Source organism: Stegostoma tigrinum, chromosome 9 (assembly GCF_030684315.1).
Source record: "Stegostoma tigrinum isolate sSteTig4 chromosome 9, sSteTig4.hap1, whole genome shotgun sequence".
Classification (NCBI taxonomy): Eukaryota; Metazoa; Chordata; class Chondrichthyes; order Orectolobiformes; family Stegostomatidae; genus Stegostoma; species Stegostoma tigrinum.
In genome coordinates, this window is record NC_081362.1 from 74,247,273 (window position 1) to 74,269,451 (window position 22,179).

Sequence of the window (22,179 nt, forward strand, 5' to 3'; positions counted from 1 at the left end):
AGATTACTGTAATCATAGGATTCAGCATGCGAAATGCATGCAGTGACCAACAACGTGGAATACAAATTCTGGCCACATCCAATCATGACCATATCATTGGTCATTACAACTTGATCATAGCCATCTGTGAGAAGCAGATGTAATAACACACAACCTTAAAAGCATCGTCTGCATGCCACAATTCACAAAGACAATCCAAGCCTCATAGACTGCACAAGGATTTCCTCTCACCTTGAACTGTAAGTATTTTCCAACATGTTGTTTTGTGCATTGCTATCTTGGGTGATGTGGGGGTGAGTTATGAATTTTAGTAACCCAACCCCCACAATTACAATCTCCAACTGTACTTGCGCAATGTGGCTTGTGCTGCATTCATCAGAAAAAAGTCCACGAAACCAAAGGTCTATGTACTAGCATTTCTTGCTTTCTTTATCGGAGTCTTCCATATCAGGACTATGCTAAGCTATCATTTTTGTGTGCTGTGAAGTGAATGATCCCTTTTCTGAGGGCTCATTATACTCCTGTTTTCCCCATATAGGTTCATTGGAGCCCTGACCAATGTATCCAGCCACAACTTGACTGTGGCCATTGTGCAACTAGGAACAAAGAAGTTGAGGGGGAGCAAATATGTCAGCAATATCTTAGCCAGCAGCAACCATAGTGGCTTCCATGTAATAAGCCACTAAATTGATGGAGTGCAGGAGGCCCAGAGTCTATTGTCTTTGTTGCTGTTGTTCCAGGTGAACAAGTCATATTGCTGTTGCAGACTGATGTCACCTGAGGACACTGTCACAAAAACTGGTGATGCAAGATGGCGGCACAGTAGCACACTCCACTCAGAGCTCCTCTGCTCCACCTGCTCTTTTTCTTTTCTCTTTTTTTTCTCATTTTAACAGTCCTGGAGTAGCGTTCGGAGAAGCAGGCCCCAAAGCAGTGTGAGAGGAAGCACATCCTGGAGCAGCGCAAAGAGAAACTTTTCCCAGAGTAGCACAAAGGGGACGAGTCCTGGAGATCTGTGAGAAGCAAAGCGAGTCCTGGAGCAGCACAACTTACCCTGGTGCAGCTGAGTGTCTGGAGGAGCAGACTGGAGGCTTGGAGTGGAGCAGGACTGTTGTTGGACTGGGGCCTGGCACAGGCAGTCAGACCACTTGGTGAACTGCTGCAATGTAATATCAATGCGAAAGTGTTTACCAGACTGTAATGTCAATCCTTTGTCATAAATAACTTACATCTAGCTTTTACTTTTTAGCTGCTGAAAGTAATGCTATACTTTTTGTTTTATTCCTCTTTTGTATCCAAGATTCGTACCTAGGTACTTGTGTCGAAAGTGGCACCATTAGAGGCAGACATTGTAAAAACTTTTCACTATACTGCTATACTTGTTTATTGGAATACCTATGACAGTAAAGGATATTCTATCCTCTTCTTTCCATTCCTCTTCTCCTCACTCCTTGAGAAGGACTAACAAATTGGAGGGGTGCATGGCCAACCTATCCTGTTGGCCATCATGGTGACAATTCTGCAAGTCGTTTATACAATTGACATTTTCCAAGAATCCACTGGGGATCTTTGTGGGCTGTCTTAATCCTCAACCAGAAATGTATCAGAGCTGTTACTGAAACAATTTGCACCAGATCACATCTCTTCATTTTGTTTCCCTGTGACGGGCTCAGTGCTGCGGCCTGAGCGGTTGGCCTTGCAAATATAGCTAGTTTCTCCCAGGTGCAGGACAATATGGACCGAAGCTATGTTTAATTGATAAAGTTGTATCATAACGTGACTGACTTCATCAATAGAAAAGGTTTCCATTCAATAAATCATCTGTGATCACCAGTACCACGTCTTAGAGGCCTGCGTCACATACCCCTGAAGCTACCACCATGCGTTTTTCCCTGATAACTCTCTGGTTCCAGCTTTATCTAAAGAGGTACCTTACAAGAGTGGCTGCTGAGAGACAAGGACTAACCTCTGCAACCATAGCTGATGACTTTGTAATGCAAGCACTTGACTGAAACTGAGCGTAAATACAATACAGCCCATTCTGCATCAAGGCCATTTTGGAGCAGATAATAGGTCTCCTAAAGACCATCTCTGGTATTTGGTTCAGTTTGGAGGGCACTTTGCATTCCAGATGTAGTGTACTGCATAATCCTTGCATGCTGTGTTACGCACAACTGGAATATGCAAAGAGGGGGTGTTGAAGTCTGTGGGGAGTAGCAGTAGTCTTCCAAGGAGGAAGATGAGAACATTGAACAAGAGGAACATCACCTTCAGTAGGATGGAATGGTGCGGCATTAGATGCAACAAGCAATACAGGACTTAACTGATACCTGGATCCAACAGCTGTGGGTTGGGTAAGGTCATCATTCACTGACTGTAAATTTGTTGTTCAAAAGGCAATTGACTCCTGTAATTTCTAAAAGCAAATGCAGCATTTTTGTTTATATTTTCTTTGCTTTTCCTGTTGTTCAGTCAATGTTAACATTTTCCACTGTTTGTAGGCTTTACAGCATGTCATCTCCCTCATTGTGCAATGGCAAGATGGTATGTTATGTTGGGCCTTAAGGAAAGAATAGCACTCTTTGAGACATGGCTGTAACACAGCTTTGTGCTAAGCTTAGGTAGCCCTTGTAGCTTCATTCTTAGTGTTACTTTGGTAGTTGATCAGACAAGTGACGATGGAAAGAGACAATGTATTTATGATTTTGATATTCTATTTCCAGTGAAGTGTCATCTGTGCCATTAGTGTACCCTCACAAGCTTTTCCTTCCACTGCTTGCGCTGAGAAGGCCTATTCCTTGCTGTCAGCATTTGACCTGGGCAGCTGGGTGTTAGATACAGTCGCATGAATCTTGGAAGGTACAGCCAGCAATTAGTCCTTCTGCTGCTGGTGACCACACAATAGTGTGAACGTAGCACTGTTGTACTTCATTGCATGCATAACATGTACAGCAGAGAATTGCATGACATAGCATGCCTAGAGCTCACGGAGAAACATCCCTCTGAGATGGCTTAGCAAGTCAGTCAGTTCAAGGGCAGCTAGGAATGGGCATCAATTGCTAGCCTTGCCAGTGATGTTCAAATCACATTAATGAACCAAAGTAAAAGTTAATGGTGGTGTAATTCATCTTTGGCATTGATTCAAAGTTGGTAAACATTAAAGCTGTTGGAAAAAATCTCAGGCATGGCGTAAAACAGGCTGGTGATGCATGATCATCTGTTTTATGTGAACACCCAAGAAGAGTACCAGAGTATTTGATTTATTGGCTGTTCAGAGGTTTGTGCACCATGCCGTCACTTCTGAAAATTAGGTTTTGAATTCTCGTCAAAATCATGAGCAGTCAGCTGTGCGTTCCTCTATCGTCTGCAATCTCATGGTAATCAGAAGGGAACCACATTCAAGCTGTGTACACACAGTTGAATGATAAAAGGGGCCTGTGCACTTAAACAAACCACCTCTGCATTACAAAAAAAAGACTGCACATCTTTTAAGAATGCTCATGTAAGGAAATAAATTGGGGGAATCTCAAACTGTTGAGGTTGGTTGGCTAAACGAGCTGGTTTCTTGCATTGCAGACATTTCGTTACCATGCTGGGTAACATTCTCGGTGCAGCCTCAGATGAAGCATCGGTATGTTTTCCTAGATAACAAAGTGTGAAGCTGGATGAACACAGCAGGCCAAGCAGCATCTCAGGAGTACAAAAGCTGACGTTACGGGCCTAGACCCTTCATCAGAGAGCCCTGGTTTTTAAACTCTGGTGTCCATTGAGATGGATTGCCTCACTTCCAGTTTTCCTTCATAGTGGAATGTATATGGGGTCGAGTTCAATGTGTTTATTAATAGCATGCTTCATGAAGTGCCAGGCTTCTAGGAATTCTCGTGCCTGTCTCTGCCTGGCTTGTCCCAGGAGATGTTCTACGAAGCATGCTCTTAATTAACACATTGAACTCGACCCCATATGCATTCCACTATGAAGGAAAATTGGAAGTGAGGTAGTCCAGCTCAATGGACTCCAGAGTTTAAAAACCAGGCAGGAAAACACACCAACGCTACATCAGAGGCTGCACTGAGGATGTTACCTACCATGGTAACAAAATGTCTGCAATAGAAGAAACCAGTTTGGCGAGCCAACCGACCTCAACACCCCCACAACCTGAGCTGCAAATCTACTCCAAAACCTTAGAAATCTCAAACTGGTTTACCATAGATCAGCAGAACTCATGATTCACTCCAATTTACTTCCTTTTCAAAAGAAAAGAATAAAGAAAATGAGTGTGAATACTGGAAAACTTCACAGTGTTGTGATAATGCAGTTCTACTAAGTTTAGATTTAAGATGTATTTGTTACTGTAGAACATGGCATCGTTCAGTCATTGGTTACATGAAATAGTTCTATGTTCACCAGCATCCTTCTCTAAACCAATGCTAACATTGATTAGCATGGATATATCCAAGCAGTTTGGAGACTTAACTTCTAAAATACTTGTATAATGTATTTGCAACATAATATTCAGGCAGCTTTTGATCCAAGGACCCTAATTAGCTAATACTTATCATTATTAAGCTTTTAGTAGTACCCTAAAGATGATTAAGTCAATTTTGATGTTACTAGGAAGTCTCTATTGTTAGGCTGAAAGTACCTAACAGGTTCTCTACGGTCTGATCAAAATTATTACAAGAAGACATATGTGCTTCAATATAAAGCATTTTTATTAGCTTAGTCATTTTAGATGTATGCAAACTACAAACTAATGAGAAAATCTACTAAATTAAAGAATTTCACACACATTTAACAAGTCAGTCTCACTACATTGCCCTAACACTGGGGATTACTGGGTGATGGCTAGCATTGGAGCTCCATCTCCTTTACCATGGCCCTGGTGTCATGCCCCACCCCCCCCCCAAATCCCATGGTGGAAGTCCCCATAGTGAAAGATCCTTTGGGTAGGAAAAGCACCCAGTATTAATATTGTTCTGAATTTGATGTCATGTGCTGTAATACCATTCATCACTGCTTTCCCAAACATTTCTCTGTGCTTTGTGGTCACAAACAAATCCAGCCTGTTCCTTATCTGAGGGCAAGATCATTGCCACCCAAAGCAGACTGCTTTACACTTTTCTGAAGAAGGGTCTAGGCCCAAAACGTCAGCTCTCCTGCTCCTATGATGCTGCTTGGCCTGCGGTGTTCATCCAGTTCTACACCTTGTTATCCCATGCTTTCCACTAAGCCAAGTTTTCATGAATTTCTCTTTACTTGCATATCACCAGTCAAACCTTAACAATTAACCTTTAAAAATCTGGTTTAGAGATATCATTTTTGAGCCTAACACGACAGTCTGTTGTGGCAATATTAATGAACCGCCTGACTCCTCAATTATTATTTCTGGTATTTACCACATATTGAACTCTTGCCATTTGTTTCAATCCTTCTGAAGACTGTCAACTTTTAAAAAGAAACTCAAATATCCAGTTAATAGCTGAAAGAATGACATGATAACATTTTGCATTTCAAGGTATTTTCTTAACAAAAGATTAAAAGCACTATTAAATAACCACTGTCTTCGCAGACAGCTTGTATTTTAAAACTCTTCTTCTTAGACATTCTCTTGGGGTCAAGAATGACTTAGAACATAGAACATAGAAAAGTACAGCACAGTACAGGCCCTTCGGCCCACGATGTTGTGCCGTGGAATAATCCTAATCCAAAAATAAAATAACCTAACCTACATTCCCCTCAATTCACTGCTGTCCATGTGCATGTCCAGCAGTCGCTTAAATGTCACTAATGTCTGCTTCCATGACTACCACTGGTAAACTATTCCATGCGCTCACAACTCTCTGGGTGAAGAACCTCCCTCTGACGTCTCCTCCTTACCTTCCTCCTAACACCTTAAAACTATGACCCCTTGTGGCAGTCAATCCTGCCCTGGGGAAAAGTCTCTGGCTATCGACTCTATCCATGCCTCTCATTACCTTGTACACCTCGATCAGGTCACCTCTCTTCCTCCTTCTCTCAGAGAGGAAAGTCCGAGCTCAGTCAACCTGTCCTTGTAAGGCAAGCCCTCCAGTCCAGGCAGCATCCTGGTAAATCTCCTTTGCACCCTCTCGAAAGCGTCCACATCTTTCCTATAATATGGCAACCAGAACTGGACACGATATTCCAAGTGTGGCCTCACCAGGGTTTTGTAGAGCTACAGCATAACCTCGTGGCTCTTAAACTCGATTCCCCTGTTAATGAAAGCCAAAACACCGTATGCTTTCTTAACAACCTTATCCACCTGGGTGGCAACTTTGAGGGATCTATGCACTTGAACACCAAGATCCCGCTGTTCCTCCACACTGCTAAGAATCCTGCCTTTAATCCTATATTCAGCATTTAAGTTCGACCTTCCAAAATGCATCACTTTGCATTTATCCAGGTTGAACTCCATCTGCCATTTCTCAGCCCAACTCTGCATTCTGTCAATGTCTCGCTGAAGCCTGCAGTAGTCCTCGATACTATCAACGGCACCTCCAACCTTTGTGTCATCAGCAAACATACTAACCCACCCCTGAACCTCCTCATCCAAGTCATTTATAAAAACTACAAAGAGCAGAGGCCCAAGAACAGAGCCCTGCGGGACACCACTCTGCACTGACCTCCAGGCAGAATATTTACCATCTACAACCACTCTGTGCCTCCTGTCAGCCAACCAATTCTGAATCCAGACAGCCAAATCACCCTGTATCCCATACCTCCTGACTTTATGAATGACTTCTTCCACTCTGGGTAGGTGGCTTTTGAAATGGCTGTAAAATCCAATGTGCAGTTGGCATTCTCTGCCATTCTGGTAGTACTGGAAGGTTTGGGTAGTAGTTGTTTTTTTGGAGGTTAGTGCACTCCCTTTGTCACCTCAACTTTACCTCTGCACATTTCAGACAAAGTCTCTGGGTATATTCAGTGCCTTCTTGACAAGCCTTCTCTGTTTTGGTTGGTCTCAAGCAAGGTCACTTGTGATTCAGCGGGTATGTTTCACCTCTGCAATAATGGCTGGAAATTATGGCATTGTGCTAATGTCAATGGATATTATAGAATCTACATTCCCTTTAATTTTGTTTTCTTCTGTGCAGACCTCCAAGGTCCATGTACGGCTATAACTTCTGAATCTTCTGCAAATCCATAATGTTGGTCTGCTGATTGACTTAGTTGGACCCTCAGAACATCTGTGCAGTTTAGAGGGAAGGTTGCTGGTAATCTGGAGGTCCAGACTAATTCTCTGATCGGATGAGTTTGAATTCCGCTGTGGCATCTGGTGGAACTTAAATGTAGTTAACAAAATCTGGAGTATAAACTTGATCTCAGTAGCATTGACTATCACAAGTGTCATTGATTTTTGTAAAAACCTATTTGGTTGCCCAATATCCTTTAAGGAAGGAAATTTGCTATCCTTACCTGATCTGGCCTACATATCACTCCAGACCCATGGAAATGTGATTGTATCTTAACTACCCTCTGAGATCAGTTAAAGGCCAGTTAGAGGTGGACAACAAATGCTAGCCTCCAGTAATGACCATATTCATTGAAAAATTAAAATAGCACAACCCAAGAGTATTTCTGCTTTCCGCCTTTGAGTCTCCTACTGCGTTCAAAGTCTGAGTAGAGCAGTTGCTGTGTCCAGCCCATGAATGACGTTCTGTCTCACTGGTGGAGCAATGGTGATTCCTGCGCTGCAGTATAATTTGTTTAGTTGGGCAACCTATGTAAGACTTTCAAGCCACAGAATGGAATATCCTGTCATCTTGTTTTTGGCACACCAAAGAAACACCTTTCACACATACGCAGTAGACTGTTCTTTAAGTAGGCATTCAATCCTTCCAGAATCTTCCAACTTCATTTCAACTGACAACAATTTTTTTTTCAATTATGAATTAGCTTCCACTCTCATTCCAGCCATAGAGACTTTTGACCCTTAGCTTTGTCTTTTCCAGATGTTCGGTGATGTCTTGGGAAGCCTGTAACTCAATATTACAATGGCTTCTTCTATATCCTTTCTATCTCGTAGCCCATCATTATGGCCTTGCATTCAGCTCAAGGTGCTGAACAGTTGTCTGCAAGAGCCCAACTCTGTTTCATCTTGCTGTTGTAACCCCCTTGTTTAAGAAAGGATCAAGGCAAAAGATGGAAAATTATAGGCTGATTAGCTTGACCTCGGTAGTTGGTAAAATTCTAGAATCCATTGTCAAGGATGAGATTTCTAAATTCCTGGAAGTGCAGGGTCAGATTAGAACAAGTCAGCATGGATTTAGTAAGGGGAGGTTGTGCCTGACAAACCTGTTAGAATTCTTTGACGAGGTAACAGGTATGTTAGACCAGGGAAACCCATTAGATGTTATCTGTCTAGACTTCCAAAAGGCCTTTGATACGGTGCCTCGCGGGAGGCTGCTGAGCCAGGTGAGGGCCCATGGTGTTTGAGGTGAGCTACTGGCTTGGATTGAGGATTGGCTGTCTGACAGAAGGCAGAGAGTTGGGATAAAAGGCTCTTTTTTGGAATGGCAACTGGTGACGAGTGGTGTCCCGCAGGGTTCAGTGTTGGGGCCGCAGCTGTTCACCTTATATATTAATGATCTGGATGAAGGGACTGGGGGCATTCTGGCGAAGTTTGCCGATGAAACAAAGATAGGTGGACAGGCAGGTAGTACTGAGGAGGTGGGGAAGCTGCAGAAAGATTTAGACAGAGTGTCCAGGAGAGTGGTCCAGGAAATGGTTGATGAAATTCAATGTGAGTAAATGTGAGGTTTTGCACTTTGGAAAAAGGAATACAGGCATGGACTATTTTCTAAATGGTGAGAAAATTCATAAAGCAGAAGTACAAAAGGATCTGGGAGTGTTGGTTCAGGATTCTCTAAAGGATAACTTGCAGGTAGAGTCCATAATTAAGAAAGCGAATGTAATGTTGTTGTTTGTATCAAGAGGGTTGGAATATAAAAGCAGCGATGTGCTTCTGAGGCTTTATAAAGCTCTAGTTAGGCCCCATTTAGAATACTGTGTCCAGTATTGGGCCCCACACCTCAGGAAGGACATACTAGCCCTGGAGCGTGTCCAGTGGAGATTCACATGGATGATCCGTGGAATGGTAGGTTTAACGTATGATAAACGGCTAAGGATCCTGGGATTGTACTCATTAGAGTTTAGAAGGTTGAGGGGAGATCTAATAGAAACTTACAAGATAATGTATGGTTTTTAAGGGCTGGACGCTAGGAAGTTGTTTCCGTTAGGCGTGGAGACTAGAACCTGTGGGCACAGCCTTAAAATTAGAGGGGGTAAATTTAAAACTGAAGTGAGATGACATTTCTTCAGCCGGAGAGTGGTGGGTTTGTGGAATTCATTGCCACAGAGTGTAGTGGAGGTCAGGACGTTAGATGCCTTCAAGGCAGAGATCGACAAATTCTTGATCTCAGAAAGAATCAAGGGCTACGGGGAGAGTGCAGGGAAATGGAGTTGAAATGCCCATCAGCCATGATTTAAATGGTGGAGTAGACTTGATGGGCCGAATGGCCTCACTTCCACTCCTATGCCTTATGGTCTTATGGTCTTGTCTTAAAACTAAATGAGTGGTTTAAATCACAACTGTTTAAAATCTGACATTGCCAACACTTTCCTAGGCCTTAGAGATTTATAGTATGTCCAGCGCATCATTCCTGCCTTTAACATTACCTGAAAGTGTGAATATCCTGGCATCTTTTTCACATCAAACAATGCAAGCCTTCCTTTCATTTTTGCAGCCTCATCACCCTGTTGTCAGGCAAGTGCCAGCACAAGCCATATGATCCCCTTCATTTTCCCCCAATTTAAAAACACTTACTGAAACATTTTAAATGTATTAAACTTGAGCAGAATCTTATGTCCTACCATAAGTTTGATGGATGCAGAGGACACCCACACAGACAGGAGGGTTGACTCACTTTGGCCTCGACCCTAGGCATCGAGTGTTTGTAGTATTGGTAGCAGCTGCTGCTTCCCCAGTATCTCTGCTGTGTACAGTAGAGTTGCTGGCCTTTGGCTGTTAGATCTCAGTAATGAGACTCCCATCCCAAGAAAATATTCTGTCGCTAGCTTGTTAAGTACTTTAGTGGCCCAAATTAATCCAGACCTTCCTGAAGATTGTCACTGTGAGGTTCTGGACTAATGTGAATAAGGTGTTCTTTTAGGGCTGTTTCAACAACCTTAACCAATCAGATTGCCAAAAAACTTTTACCTTCAAGTAATTTGTACAATGAATCAGTTCAAAAAAGTTTACCAGTAATTCTTCTGTGTATTTGACCATCCACAGATGGAATACCATTAGGGATTTTGCACTAGATACTAGTTCCATATTTGAAAAAGGTAAACGATCTGTGGATTACACATACACTGAATTTTGCTTGCAGGAATTAAAATAATTTCAAATAAGTATTTTTGTATGACAGTTATTAATAATCACCTATTTCTTCCCGAACAGAATGATAAAGGACAGATGCCTGTCGATATTGTTCCTGACCCCTTGGATATGCCGCTCGAGATGGCTGAGGCAGCAGCAGTTGCCAAAGAACTGAAACAGATGCTTCTGGATGCAATACCGCTGACATGCGACATTTCAAAAGCCATGTTGAAAAACTATGATCACATCTCAGGCAAGGCACTACTGATGTCGCTGGGCCTAAAGCTGGGAGAGAGAGTGATGATTGCAGGGCAAAAGGTAAATAATGAATAAGTATGAGGACAGATTGATGCAATCATGGACCTATTGTGCTTGCAGTAGCATAAGCAGTAATTTTTGCTGCAATATGTGTGCTTTTGTATAACATTTGTCAATGTAGTGCAATATGTAAGGTTTATCTGCCATATTAATCTTGTCTGTCAGTCTGTGTTTGTCTGTCTATGAACCTGATAACCACTGTAATATTAGCACCTGAATAAAAGTGTGAAGTCAATAGATATAAAAATCAGGCATGAACTTTGGACAGTATTGTTAAAAGAATTAAACAATTTGTATCCTAAAATGCGAATTAAAATGCAAAGACTTGAGATCATCATAGTATCCAAATTCGAATAATAAATAAAAAATTGTGATCAAAACAAAACTTTCTGTAGCAAAATGTTTTATTCAAGCCAGTAGCTTTTTATCACAACTCTTACAATGCTATATCATTTCTCCATGATCATTGTTGCAGTTTTTAATTTCAAAATGTTCAAAAATTATTTAATACGTAAGTAGTTCAAATATCATTGGTTTTCAGTTGACAACAAGTAGGTCAGTTTGGTGTATGTCACTATGTAAAATAGGTGTCTGCTTGATCTCTGTACGTGGCTATTGAGAAGGTGCTATTATCATGCACAATTAATTGCATGTTCTCGACTTGCTCCTTGCAGTAAGCCACACCATGGTCTTGTTGCTCCTACTCCTCTAGCACTGATACTTCTTCAGTAACCTCTTCTTCCATCTTTTTCAATTTGTTTATTCTCTAAAAATGTCTTACTGATGAGGCCTATCCTCTGTTCCATGGATCCCATTCCAAATAAACTGCTGACTACTAAACTTCAACTTTGGACCTCCAGCTGACATAGTTTATTGTTCATTCTCCTGAGATAGTTCCCCAGTCTTTCAAAGCTGCTGTTGTCATATTCCTTTAAAAAACCTGAACCCTTATTTCCCTGTTCTGTAAACTCCCTGCCAACTGTGAACTTGCCTCTCTAATCCAAGTCTGAGTTTGTATTTTGTGTACTTCATTCTTTGTATCTTCCAGTCAGATTTCTGTACCTGCCACAGTACCAAAATAACTGGAACCATATCACAATTTACAATTGCCTGACTGAACATAATAATTTAATTCTCTCATTCTGTATCTCTCTGTAACTTCTGTCATAGTTGATCTAATCATTGTGCTCCAGCGCCTCTAATCCATTACCTTTATTTAGTGGAAGCAAAATAATTGTGGATGCTGGAAACCTGAAAAAGAGAAAAAACTGCAGGAACTCAGCAGATCTGGCAGCATCTGTGGAGAGAGAGATGGAATAAGTATGAAGAAGAGTCAAATTGGACTTGAAAACATTAATTCTATTTTTCTGTCTCCACAGATGCTGCTAGATCTGCTGAGTTTTTCCAATATGTTCTGCATTTTTACCTAATTTAGTTTGTCTATCTTTATTTGGTTACATTTTTACCTACTCATTTGCGATCAGAGCATCTCCATCGATCGATGCTCTTTCTTTTACTGTGCCATTCATTGAAACCCTTGAAGTTCTTACTTTGGCCTTCACCACCATGCTGCCTGATATTTTATGTACATGCCCCTCTTTGTGTACCCATGACATATACTTCTATGTTTTACCAACTCTCAATTCCTACACTGCTAATGTTATAAAACTGTATAATATACAGTCGTAGGTAAGCCAGTTTTCTCTATTTTAACAGCCAGTCTCAGTGAATCAGAGTTTCAGATTGGATCAGAGAAAATGGGAACTGCAGATGCTGGAGAATCTGAGATAACAAAGTGTGGAGCTGGATGAACACAGCAGGCAAAGCAGCATCTTAGGTGCACAAAAGCTACTGTTTGGCCTGCATGTTCATCCAGCTCCACGCTTAGTTTCAAATTGGAGTTCTGTACAAATCTGAGCTCTATTTTCAACCCCATATCATAAAGCTTGCCAATTTCTACTTCCATTACATTATCTATCTCTAGTCCATATCAGCCTTCAACATTTGAAGCTCCCATCTATCCCTTTGTCAAATTTAAAGACATCTATACCAATGACTTCATGGCTGACCTTTCATCCTCCAATCTGTAAAAGTTACAATTCATTCAAAATTCTGCTGACCATATCCTATCTCACCAAATCCTGCTCATGTTTCACCTTATTTATTTTAGGTGACCTTCATTTTATTCTAGTTTTCGGAGCCTCAGGTTTAAAATGATCCTTTGATAGAGTGCGCTTCTCTATATAAGCTCCCCAGCCCAAATATCCTATTAAACCTGCCGCTCCTCTAAATCCAACCTCCACCAAAATCCCCTTCATTTCCTGATAACCTCTTGAGCCACAACTAAGCGCAGAGAACAAAGTCTAAAATTTGTCCTGTGTGTTCTGTATCTCCATTTTTTATTCATATGGGGTGTCACTAGCTGGCCAGCACTTATTGCTGGTCCCATGAGACGTGGTGGTGAACCACCTTCGTGAACCACTTGTCGAATATGCTATTTGTTTCTTTGGAAAGTGCTTCAAACTCAACTCTTTGATTTAGATCATCCTTCCGAATATATTCTTCTGTTTTATCCACATCTGTTTGAGCACAGTGAAGATGTTGTTTGCTAAAGGTGCTATATCGATGCAGGTTGTTTTTGTTGTTTATAATTGTTTCTTTAAATAATATGCTCAGAAAATAATTAGGAGTTGAATAGTATACATGACCAAGAAGTTTGTGAAATCATTATGGCCATATATTACTATTTGGACATAACTAGATACTGTGCAGTTCCTACACCGATTTGAATAGACTTCTCCAAACAAGGTAGAATTTGCTTTAAGGCAAAAACTTCCTTTAAAACAAAGTGCTGTTGATTTTAATTTCTTTTAAAGTAATCATCTCATTGCAATCACATTTCAGTCAGTTTTATGTTTTGGAGGAATCACAGATTTTTAGGAAGAGGAAGTGTGACTTAAAATCCATTTTTTTTTCAGTGTTGGATGCCTACTGTCCGACAAAAAGCCTGGTTAACTGATGTCCTTTAGAAGGAAATCTGCTATCCATGCCTGGTCTGGCATATATGTAACACTAGCTATATTAGAAATATGGCTGAAATGGCCCAGAAAGCAAATCAGTTAATGGGCAACAAATGCTGGCCATACCAGTGTGCCTACAAGCGTAAAAGAAACTGAGTTGAGTTAGCTGGGCAATTCCTTCAGTATTATGGTGGGGATTCCCAGGGTCCCCAAGTACAACTTCTAGCTATCCTCACAAAGTGACTGTCTGACCAGTAGATAATCAATGAAAAGTAAGAATGTTTGGAACTACGGAAGATAAATAATAAATTTTGTGCTTAACATCTGTCCCTCCTATGTTTGAAGACTGTTCACAAAAATTAGGATACAGTTCCACAAATATTGGCTGCTCTTGGATCTTGAATCAAACCCATGTTTTGTGAAATGGTGATGTAGTGGTAATTCGAGCGTACTAATAATCTAGAATCCCACGTTAGTAGTTGGGCAGTGTTGGTTCAAATCTTGTTAGCGTAGTTGGTGGAATTTAAATCCAATTAATAAAAATAGTCTGGAATTGAATGCTAGTCTCAGTAATAGTGACTGTGAAAATGTTATTGGTTGTTGTAAAAATCCATTCGGTTCTCTAATGCCCTCTAGGGAAAGAAATTTGCTAAACTTAATCAGTCTGGTTACATGTAATTCAGAAACACAGCAATGTGGTTGACTCTTAAACGCTTTATGAAATTATTTAACTACTCATTTCAAGGGCAAATGGGATGGGCAAGAAACATTGTCCTAGCCAGTGACCCTCTCATTTCATGAACAAATAAATAATAAGGGCGGAGCATATTTTCCACTGGCCAGTATGTTGCAGGTGAATATAGGAGTTTCACATGGGACCCGACGGACTCCCCAAGACAATGCACACCAAATTGAATTTTCCTCCGGGTAGTTCCATTATGCCTGGAATTCCCTGCAAGTCTCTATAAAAAGCAGACTCCTGATGGTTGTGATGAAATTAAGCAAAACAGTCACTCAGGAAAAATTAGACTATTAAATACATAGTCTAACTACTTAGAAACTGTTAAACAAATCTCATACTTTGCTCGCTCAGAACCCCCTCACCTGACACACCCTCTAGAACTATTCCCAAACTCACTTTAAAACCTGACCCAATGTTCACATACCCACTGATTTTTAATTTTTGGAAAATATTTAAATTTGAGGATAAGACATCAAAGCCTGATTTTTGTTTTTCATCCTGTATGCTTTTCGGTTTGGTTCACGTTGTAATCTTAAAAACTTGTCAGTTCACTACTCCTTATTATCATACCCATGACGTTTCAACTCATGAAGTCCTGATGAAGACAGTAACTCAGAGATGTCAAATTTCCTGCTCCTCTGATGCTGCCTAACCTGTTCTGTTGCTCCAGCTCCAAACTGAATTAATTCTACCAACTCATTTCAGTTTCTTTTATGCTTGATAGGGTGTGGGCACACTGGTAAGGCCAGCATTTGTTGCTCATCAATTGATTTGCCCTCGAGGCTATTCCAACTGCATTGGTAATGGTGCTAGTGTAACATATAGGCCAGACCAGGGATGAATGGCAAATTTCCTTTGAAAAGACATTAGTGAACTATATTTTTCTTAAATGACATCGTACTCATTACAGACATGGTGAGCTGAAGGGCCTGCTTCTGTGCTGTACTGTTCTCTGTAACAGTAGGCAGTCATTGGGTTTTTAATTCCAGATGTTTAATTAAGTTCACATTTCACCATCTGCCATAGTGGGTTTTGAACCCTTGTCTGCAGAAGGTTATCTCATTGTCTTGAGATTTTTATGATCCACTGAAACAACAGATAGCCAGAGGCCACAATTATAAATATGCAGGTTGGTGTGTAATTCTGCTGGGACGCACAGATACACCAGGCCATACAGCATGGAAAATGGCCCTTTGGCTCAACGCATCCATGCTGACCAAATTTATTAAACTGAACCAGTCCCACTTACCTACGGTTGGCCCATATCCCTCTAATTATTTCTTATTCATGTTCGTGTCCAAATGTCTTTTAAATGTTGTAATTGGACCTGGTCTACCAGTTCCTCTGGCAGCTCATTTCATATACACACCACCCTCTATGTGAAAAATCTGCCCCTCAAGTCCCTTCTAAATTGTTCCCCTCTTAACTTAAACCTATACCCTCTAGTTTTGGACTCCCTTATCCTTTGGAAGAGACCTTGGCTATTCTCCTTATCTGTGCCCTCATGATTTTATAAACCTCCATAGTTTAGTTGCTCAAAGTGAGAAGAGCTCATCCATGCAGATGGGGTGGTGGTGGATGGACACAGTTCAGGCCTTTCTTCATGGATGAAGTGTAGAGCCTTCAGAACAAGCTGTTGGGGAATGGATATGTTGAGGGATTATACATCCATGGTGCAGTGGGGGCAGCTAGGGGCAAGTGACTGGATATTGTGAAATTGACATAAAGCATCAGAAGAATCTTTCTTAACCTTTTTTAGCTGAGGCAAGGCACTCGAAGACAGGTCCTTTCTTTGAAGGGACATTTCCACAATAGACACAGTAATAATAACTTTATAATGTGAAATCTTGGTTGTTTAAATTCTGGGAAATTTAAATGTGCTTATGGTGTCAAATCTCAAGAATCCTCAATTTGATATGATCCCCTTAGAGACTGATTAATTTCAAAAAGCTAACTGAATTTCTAGTTATTGGTAGAATCATACAACAAGATTTCAACATTTAAGATTTTCCCTGTATAAAATTAAAAGCAGCATTGAATAAACACTTTTTGTGAGCAACTTAAATTCTAGACTACACAAATACCCCCATTTAACTTGTAAAATAACAAAAAAGAATCCTCCCAAGGTTATACTTTACTGTCTAAGAACTAGTCCAAAACTATTCTCAGTTTTTGATGATTTATTTCCCTTTTCTTTTTCCAGCCAGGTAATTTCTAATCCCCGAACTGACTTTGCAGTATGAGTTACCATAGATTCTTGACTGTTGCCAAAACGGGGTGATTCTTCTAACCTCATTCAAATTCTCACAAACTCAGTCTCTTTTATTCAAGTACAATTTTGTTATACCCACGTTCTACATGATGAACAATAGAGACTTCAGCTTCTATCGGTCTAGTCGCCCTCGATGTCAGATTCTTGTAGACTGACCCATCTGTGAGATTCAAGGAGATCTTAAGAAAACAGTGTAACCTGATACTGCAGTGGTTTGCTATGGGTTCTTCCTATCTCGATGTCCATCTCCATGACACCATGAATCACGAGGGCATTTCATCTAGATAGAAATAGTAATTAACTAATCTTTCATATTCCAACTCCATTTTATCTTAAAATTAAATAATGTTTAAAGTGCAGCAATTTATAAAACCTGATGTTCTTAACACATCAATAAAAGCCAATACTGAATTCAGTGGAGATCTGAATTAAAAAAACAAATTGGTAGAAAAACTCAACAGCTATGGCAGTATGTGTGGAAAAAGAAACAGATTTAATGTTTTGAGTCAAATATGATTCTTCTTCAAAGCTCTGGAGCTTCAAAACATTAGCACTGACTCCACTCCAGATGCTGCCTAGCCTTCCGAGTTTCTCCCATCTTCTGTTTTTATTCTTAACATCTCCCTGGGAGATGTGGAGGCTAACAGTCTACTCAAAGTCATCATAGTTGCTCTTACCGTTGTCTGCAGATGTGGACATTTTACATTGTCTTTCCAGGAGATCATTCTGGGCCTCATAATAGCAAAGCCACTTAAGCTTGTTGCCAAACAGCAGGATTTGGGACAGAAACAGAAGTTGCTGGAAAAGCTCAGCAGGTCTGGCGGCATCTGTGAAGAAAATGTCAGAGTTAACGTTTTGGGCCCAGTGACCCTTCCTCAGAACCAGACCCGAAATGTTAACTCTGATTTTTTTCTTCACAGATGCTGCCAGATCTGCTGAGCTTTTCAAGCAATTTCTGTTTTTGTCCCTGATTTACAGCATTTGCAGTTCATTCAGTTTTTATTTAGGATTTGGATCAGGTCACACGACCACTTTACTATGCTGTTTTATTGTATACTGACTGTCTCAAAATATAGCAGACTTATAAACTTCATATTTGCACTAGTCAAGTTGTTAGGAAGTTTCTGAAACCAGAGAGAAAAATAGCAAGGGGCTCTAGACCTGAAACGTCAGCCTTCCTGCTCCTCTGATGCTGCTTGGCCAGCTGTGTTCATCCAGCTCTACACCTTGTTCTCTCAGAAAAATAGCAAGGTAGTGTGGGTTCTGTAAGTGAGCATTCCAGAGAGCAGGGCATAATGTGGAGCAAAATGTACAGGAAATGACTTGTAAGCTCAGTTCGTGTGAATGATAGTAGGTACAAATTGGTGATATAGGGAGGGACAAGACTTAAAAGATTTTTAGGAGTGCAGAACTGTGGAAAATGTTATGGGCTGTAGAGTAATGGAATTGTTTAATTTTATAAATTCTGTGTATAAATGTTTGATGAGATCAATCTGACTGCTGAGCCATTGTTTTGCTGCCACATTACATTACATTTCTGATGGTTTAGTGAGTTGGAAAAATTTCATGCTTACATCTTCAAATGTACAAATTGGAGCACTACTGAATGATTCTGTACGATGCTTGTTAGATTTTCCCTAGCTGAGAAATCTGACAGTTCCCTTAATAAAGATAAAAATAAAATTAATCTGCAAATGTTAGAGATCTAAAATAAAAACAAAGTGCTGCGGAAACCCAGCAGGGTCATATATACACCTAGTGGTATTAAGGGGAGGCAGTGACCTAGTGGTATTATCGCTGGACTGTTAATCCAGAGACCTGGATAACATTCTGGGACCTGGATTTGAATCCTATCACGTCAAATGGTGGAATTTGAATTCAATAAGAAAATCTGGAATTAAGAATCTACTGAATTCATGAATTCATGAAATCTGTGAATTCATTGCTGATTGTCAGGGAAAACCCATCTGGTTCACTCATGTCCTTTAGGGAAGGAAACTGCCATCCTTACCTGGTCTACATGTTACTCCAGACCCACGGCAATGTGTTTGACTCTGAAATGCCCTCTGGGCAATTAGGGATGGGCAATAAATGCTACCCAGCCAGCAATCTCCTCCTCCTGTTAACAAATAAAGAAAAAAAAACACCTGTATAAAGCCCTGGCTAGTCCCTTGAGACAGGCAAAAATTAGTCAGAATTCAAAAGAAATCTCTAATTATCTGTCTTAAGTGTTGCTTTTTGCTAGTTCTTAATGCTCAATGTACTTTTGTCCCTGGACGTGGATCCTTAACACTGGTGTTTTTGAATGTGTACCTTTTGACTAACTCCTTTATCAGACTACAGATGTGATTGGAAAATGAGTTGAATGCTGGCAAATGAAATTTAATCCTGAAAAATGTGAGATAGTGCATTTAGAGAGGACTAACAAGACAAGGGTGTACACATTGAAATGGTAGGACCTGAGGAAGAAGTATGTTGGTACACATGAGTATAGATTCTTGAAGGCAGCGGGATGCATAAATAAGGTGATTAAGAAGGCTTTTTGGAAATCTGTCTATATTAGTTAAGGCATTTAATATAAGAGCAAAGGGGCTATATATATGGAGCTCTATAGAATATGTATATATATATGGAGCTGGAGTATGGTGTGCCACTTTGGTCACCACTCTCAGGGTAATATGTAATTGCACTAAGGAATGTGTAGAAGAGATTCATCAAGATGTTAGCTGACCTCTAGCAATTTAGCTTTGTAGGAAGACTAGATAAACAGGGATTGTTTTCCTTAGAGCACAGAAGGCTGAGGGAGGCTCTGATTGAGGTTACAAAATTCTGAGGGAGTTAATACCTTGTATGAGTGAAATTGTGTCTCACGAACTTAGATTGAGTTTTTCGAGGAAGTAACCAAAAAGATTGAGGGCAAAGCTGGAGATATTATTTACACAGATTTTAGTAAAGCCTTTAACAAGTTTCTGCATGGTAGAAAAATTACTAAAGTTAGATCTCATGGGATTCAGGGAGAGCTTTCCAACTGGATACAAAATTGGCTTAACTGTTGAAGACAGAGAGTTGTTCTTTTGGACTGGAGGCCTATGACCAGCAGTGTTCCACAGGGATCAGTACTGAGTCCACTTTTGTTTGTCATTTATGTAAACAATTTGGATGAGAATTTAGGAGACATGGTTAGTAAGTTTGCATTAGTAAAATTAGCAGTATAGTGGACAGTGAAGAACGTTACCTAAGATTGCAAAGACATCTTCATCAATTGGGTCAATGGGCTGAGGAGTGGCAGATGGAGTTTAATTTGGATAAAGGCAAGGTGTTGTAATTTGGTAAAACAAACAGGGGCAGGACTTATACAATTAATGGTAGGGTAGTGTAGGGTAGAAAAGAGAGAACCTAGGGGTTCACATACATTATTCTTTGAAAGTTTCATCACGTGTAGACAGGATAGTTACGAAGGTGTTTTGCACACTTGCCTTCATTGCTCAGACCTTTAAATATACGAGCTGGGACATCATATTGAGGTTGTACAGGACATTGTTGGGGTTGTCTTCTGGAGTACTGTGTACAGTTTTGATCGCCATGCTATAGGAAGGATATTATTAAATTGGACAGGATTCAGAAAAGATTTACCTGGATGTTGCCAGGAATGGAAAGTTTGAGTTATGAAGGTAGGCTGGATAGACTGGGACTTCTTCACTGGAATGTAGGAGGTTGAGGGGTGACATTATAGAGGCTTATAAAATCATGAGGGGCACAAATAAGGTGGATAGCAAAGGTCTTTTCCCTAGGGTGGGGGGAGTTCAAAAATAAGGGGGTATATTTTTAAGGTGAGAGGAGAATGATTTAAAAAGGACAAGAGGAGCAATGTTTGAACAGTTTGTGTGCGGAATGAACTGCCAGAAGAAGTTGTGGATGCGGGTACAGTTACAACATTTAAAAGACATTTGGATAAGTACATCAATGGGCCAAACGCAGGCATGTGGTTTGGTAACATGGTTGACATGGACTAGTTGGACCAAAGGGTCTGTTACCATGCTGTATGACTCTAAAACGTTTCCCCTTGGTCGATGTGTCACTAACCAATGGGCACAGTTTTAAGGTAGGGAGTAAGATTTTAAAGGTTTGAGAATTTCTTTTTTGTCCATAAGTTTTGGGTATCTGGAACTCACATCCTGAAAAGGATTTAGAGACAGGAACCCTAACGACATTTATCAACTATTAATGGGCACTTGAAGTACATAAGACTATGGACCAAGTGCTGAAAAATGGGATTGGGTGGGTGTTTGATGACCTATACGGGCAAAATGTCTTGAAGGATCTTTGTCAGTATTATTAAAATCTCTATCACCACGAAAGGATGACAGATTTCCTTCCTAGTTTTCCTTCACATTAGTGAACTGGATGAATTTTGATTTACAATTAACAGTTGCTAGCTTTTAATTCCAGATTTTGTTTTACTTAATTCAAATCTCTGCATTTGACAGAATATTAGCCTGGGATTCTAGTCTACTATTCCAGTGATATTACCACTACACCACCACCTCCTCTTGATGAAGGGGAGTGGTGCAGGTCTGTTGGCACTTCCTAGTTGAATCTGGGACACCTCAGGCATTACTCTTGTGGTAAAGATAGGCAAAATGCTTCTTGAGAACTCATAGCATATAGGGGCTTCCCTGAAAGTCCTAACCTTTCTTTTCCCTTTGTACAGATCTTCATGTTCTGCAATATCAGCTCCATTTGTCTTCCATGTTGCAGAGCCAGAGGAAGCAGAACTACGGATGCTTTGCCTATTATAGTTTTGGTGTAGATATGTGCCCAAATTCTCTAACCTCTTTGTAAGAATGAATGAATTCATCACAATGCTGTCAAAAATATTTATATAAACCTTGCTGTAGCAAATGTCAACAGAACTCCAGCTAAAAGTTAGGTTAACGAGATGGTGGTAACTATAACAATTAGAGCCAACCTCTCTCCCAGCTTTTTCATTCACCAGGGAAGTAGGTGATTTGGGAGGTGGCCATTGACTGACCGTTTAAGGACCTTAATTGCTTGTGGGTCGAGTAAGTAATGGACCTTCTAGAACAGCAATATTTTGCTGAGAAGAGGATGGGTTTTTCTCCAGATTCAACTCTCCAATCCCTCCAGTTTACTTTCCTCCATGGAGGAGAAAATCTTGCATATACAAAAGATGCTGGAAAAGCATTCTTCATTTCTGTACCTTGCTGTATGGAATCTAGTGAAAATGCTGTGAAGATCATAAGCTTTGTGAACAGTAGCATTTACTTTCAAATAGAGATATTGGCCGTATACCTATATTGATACAGACGCCAAGAAGGGAGGCAGCGGCATACTTAAAGATGCAAGAATTCTCAGGAGGGTCAAAAGGGAGGACCTCCTGAGGTCTTTACTGGGAAACAGGATGTCT

General features: G+C 40.5%; 1 protein-coding gene across 4 annotated transcripts in view; it reads left to right on the forward strand.

The window, feature by feature from the left end:
- LOC125454947 (CAP-Gly domain-containing linker protein 4-like) overlaps positions 1–22,179 on the forward strand; it is a 265,594-nt gene that overhangs the window by 85,183 nt on the left and 158,232 nt on the right. For all 4 annotated transcript variants that reach the window (XM_048536323.2, XM_059648632.1, XM_059648633.1 and 1 more), the window contains one exon: positions 10,481–10,717. In XM_048536323.2, coding sequence (XP_048392280.1) covers positions 10,481–10,717 — 237 coding nt within the window. The remainder of the gene's footprint in view (positions 1–10,480; positions 10,718–22,179) is intronic.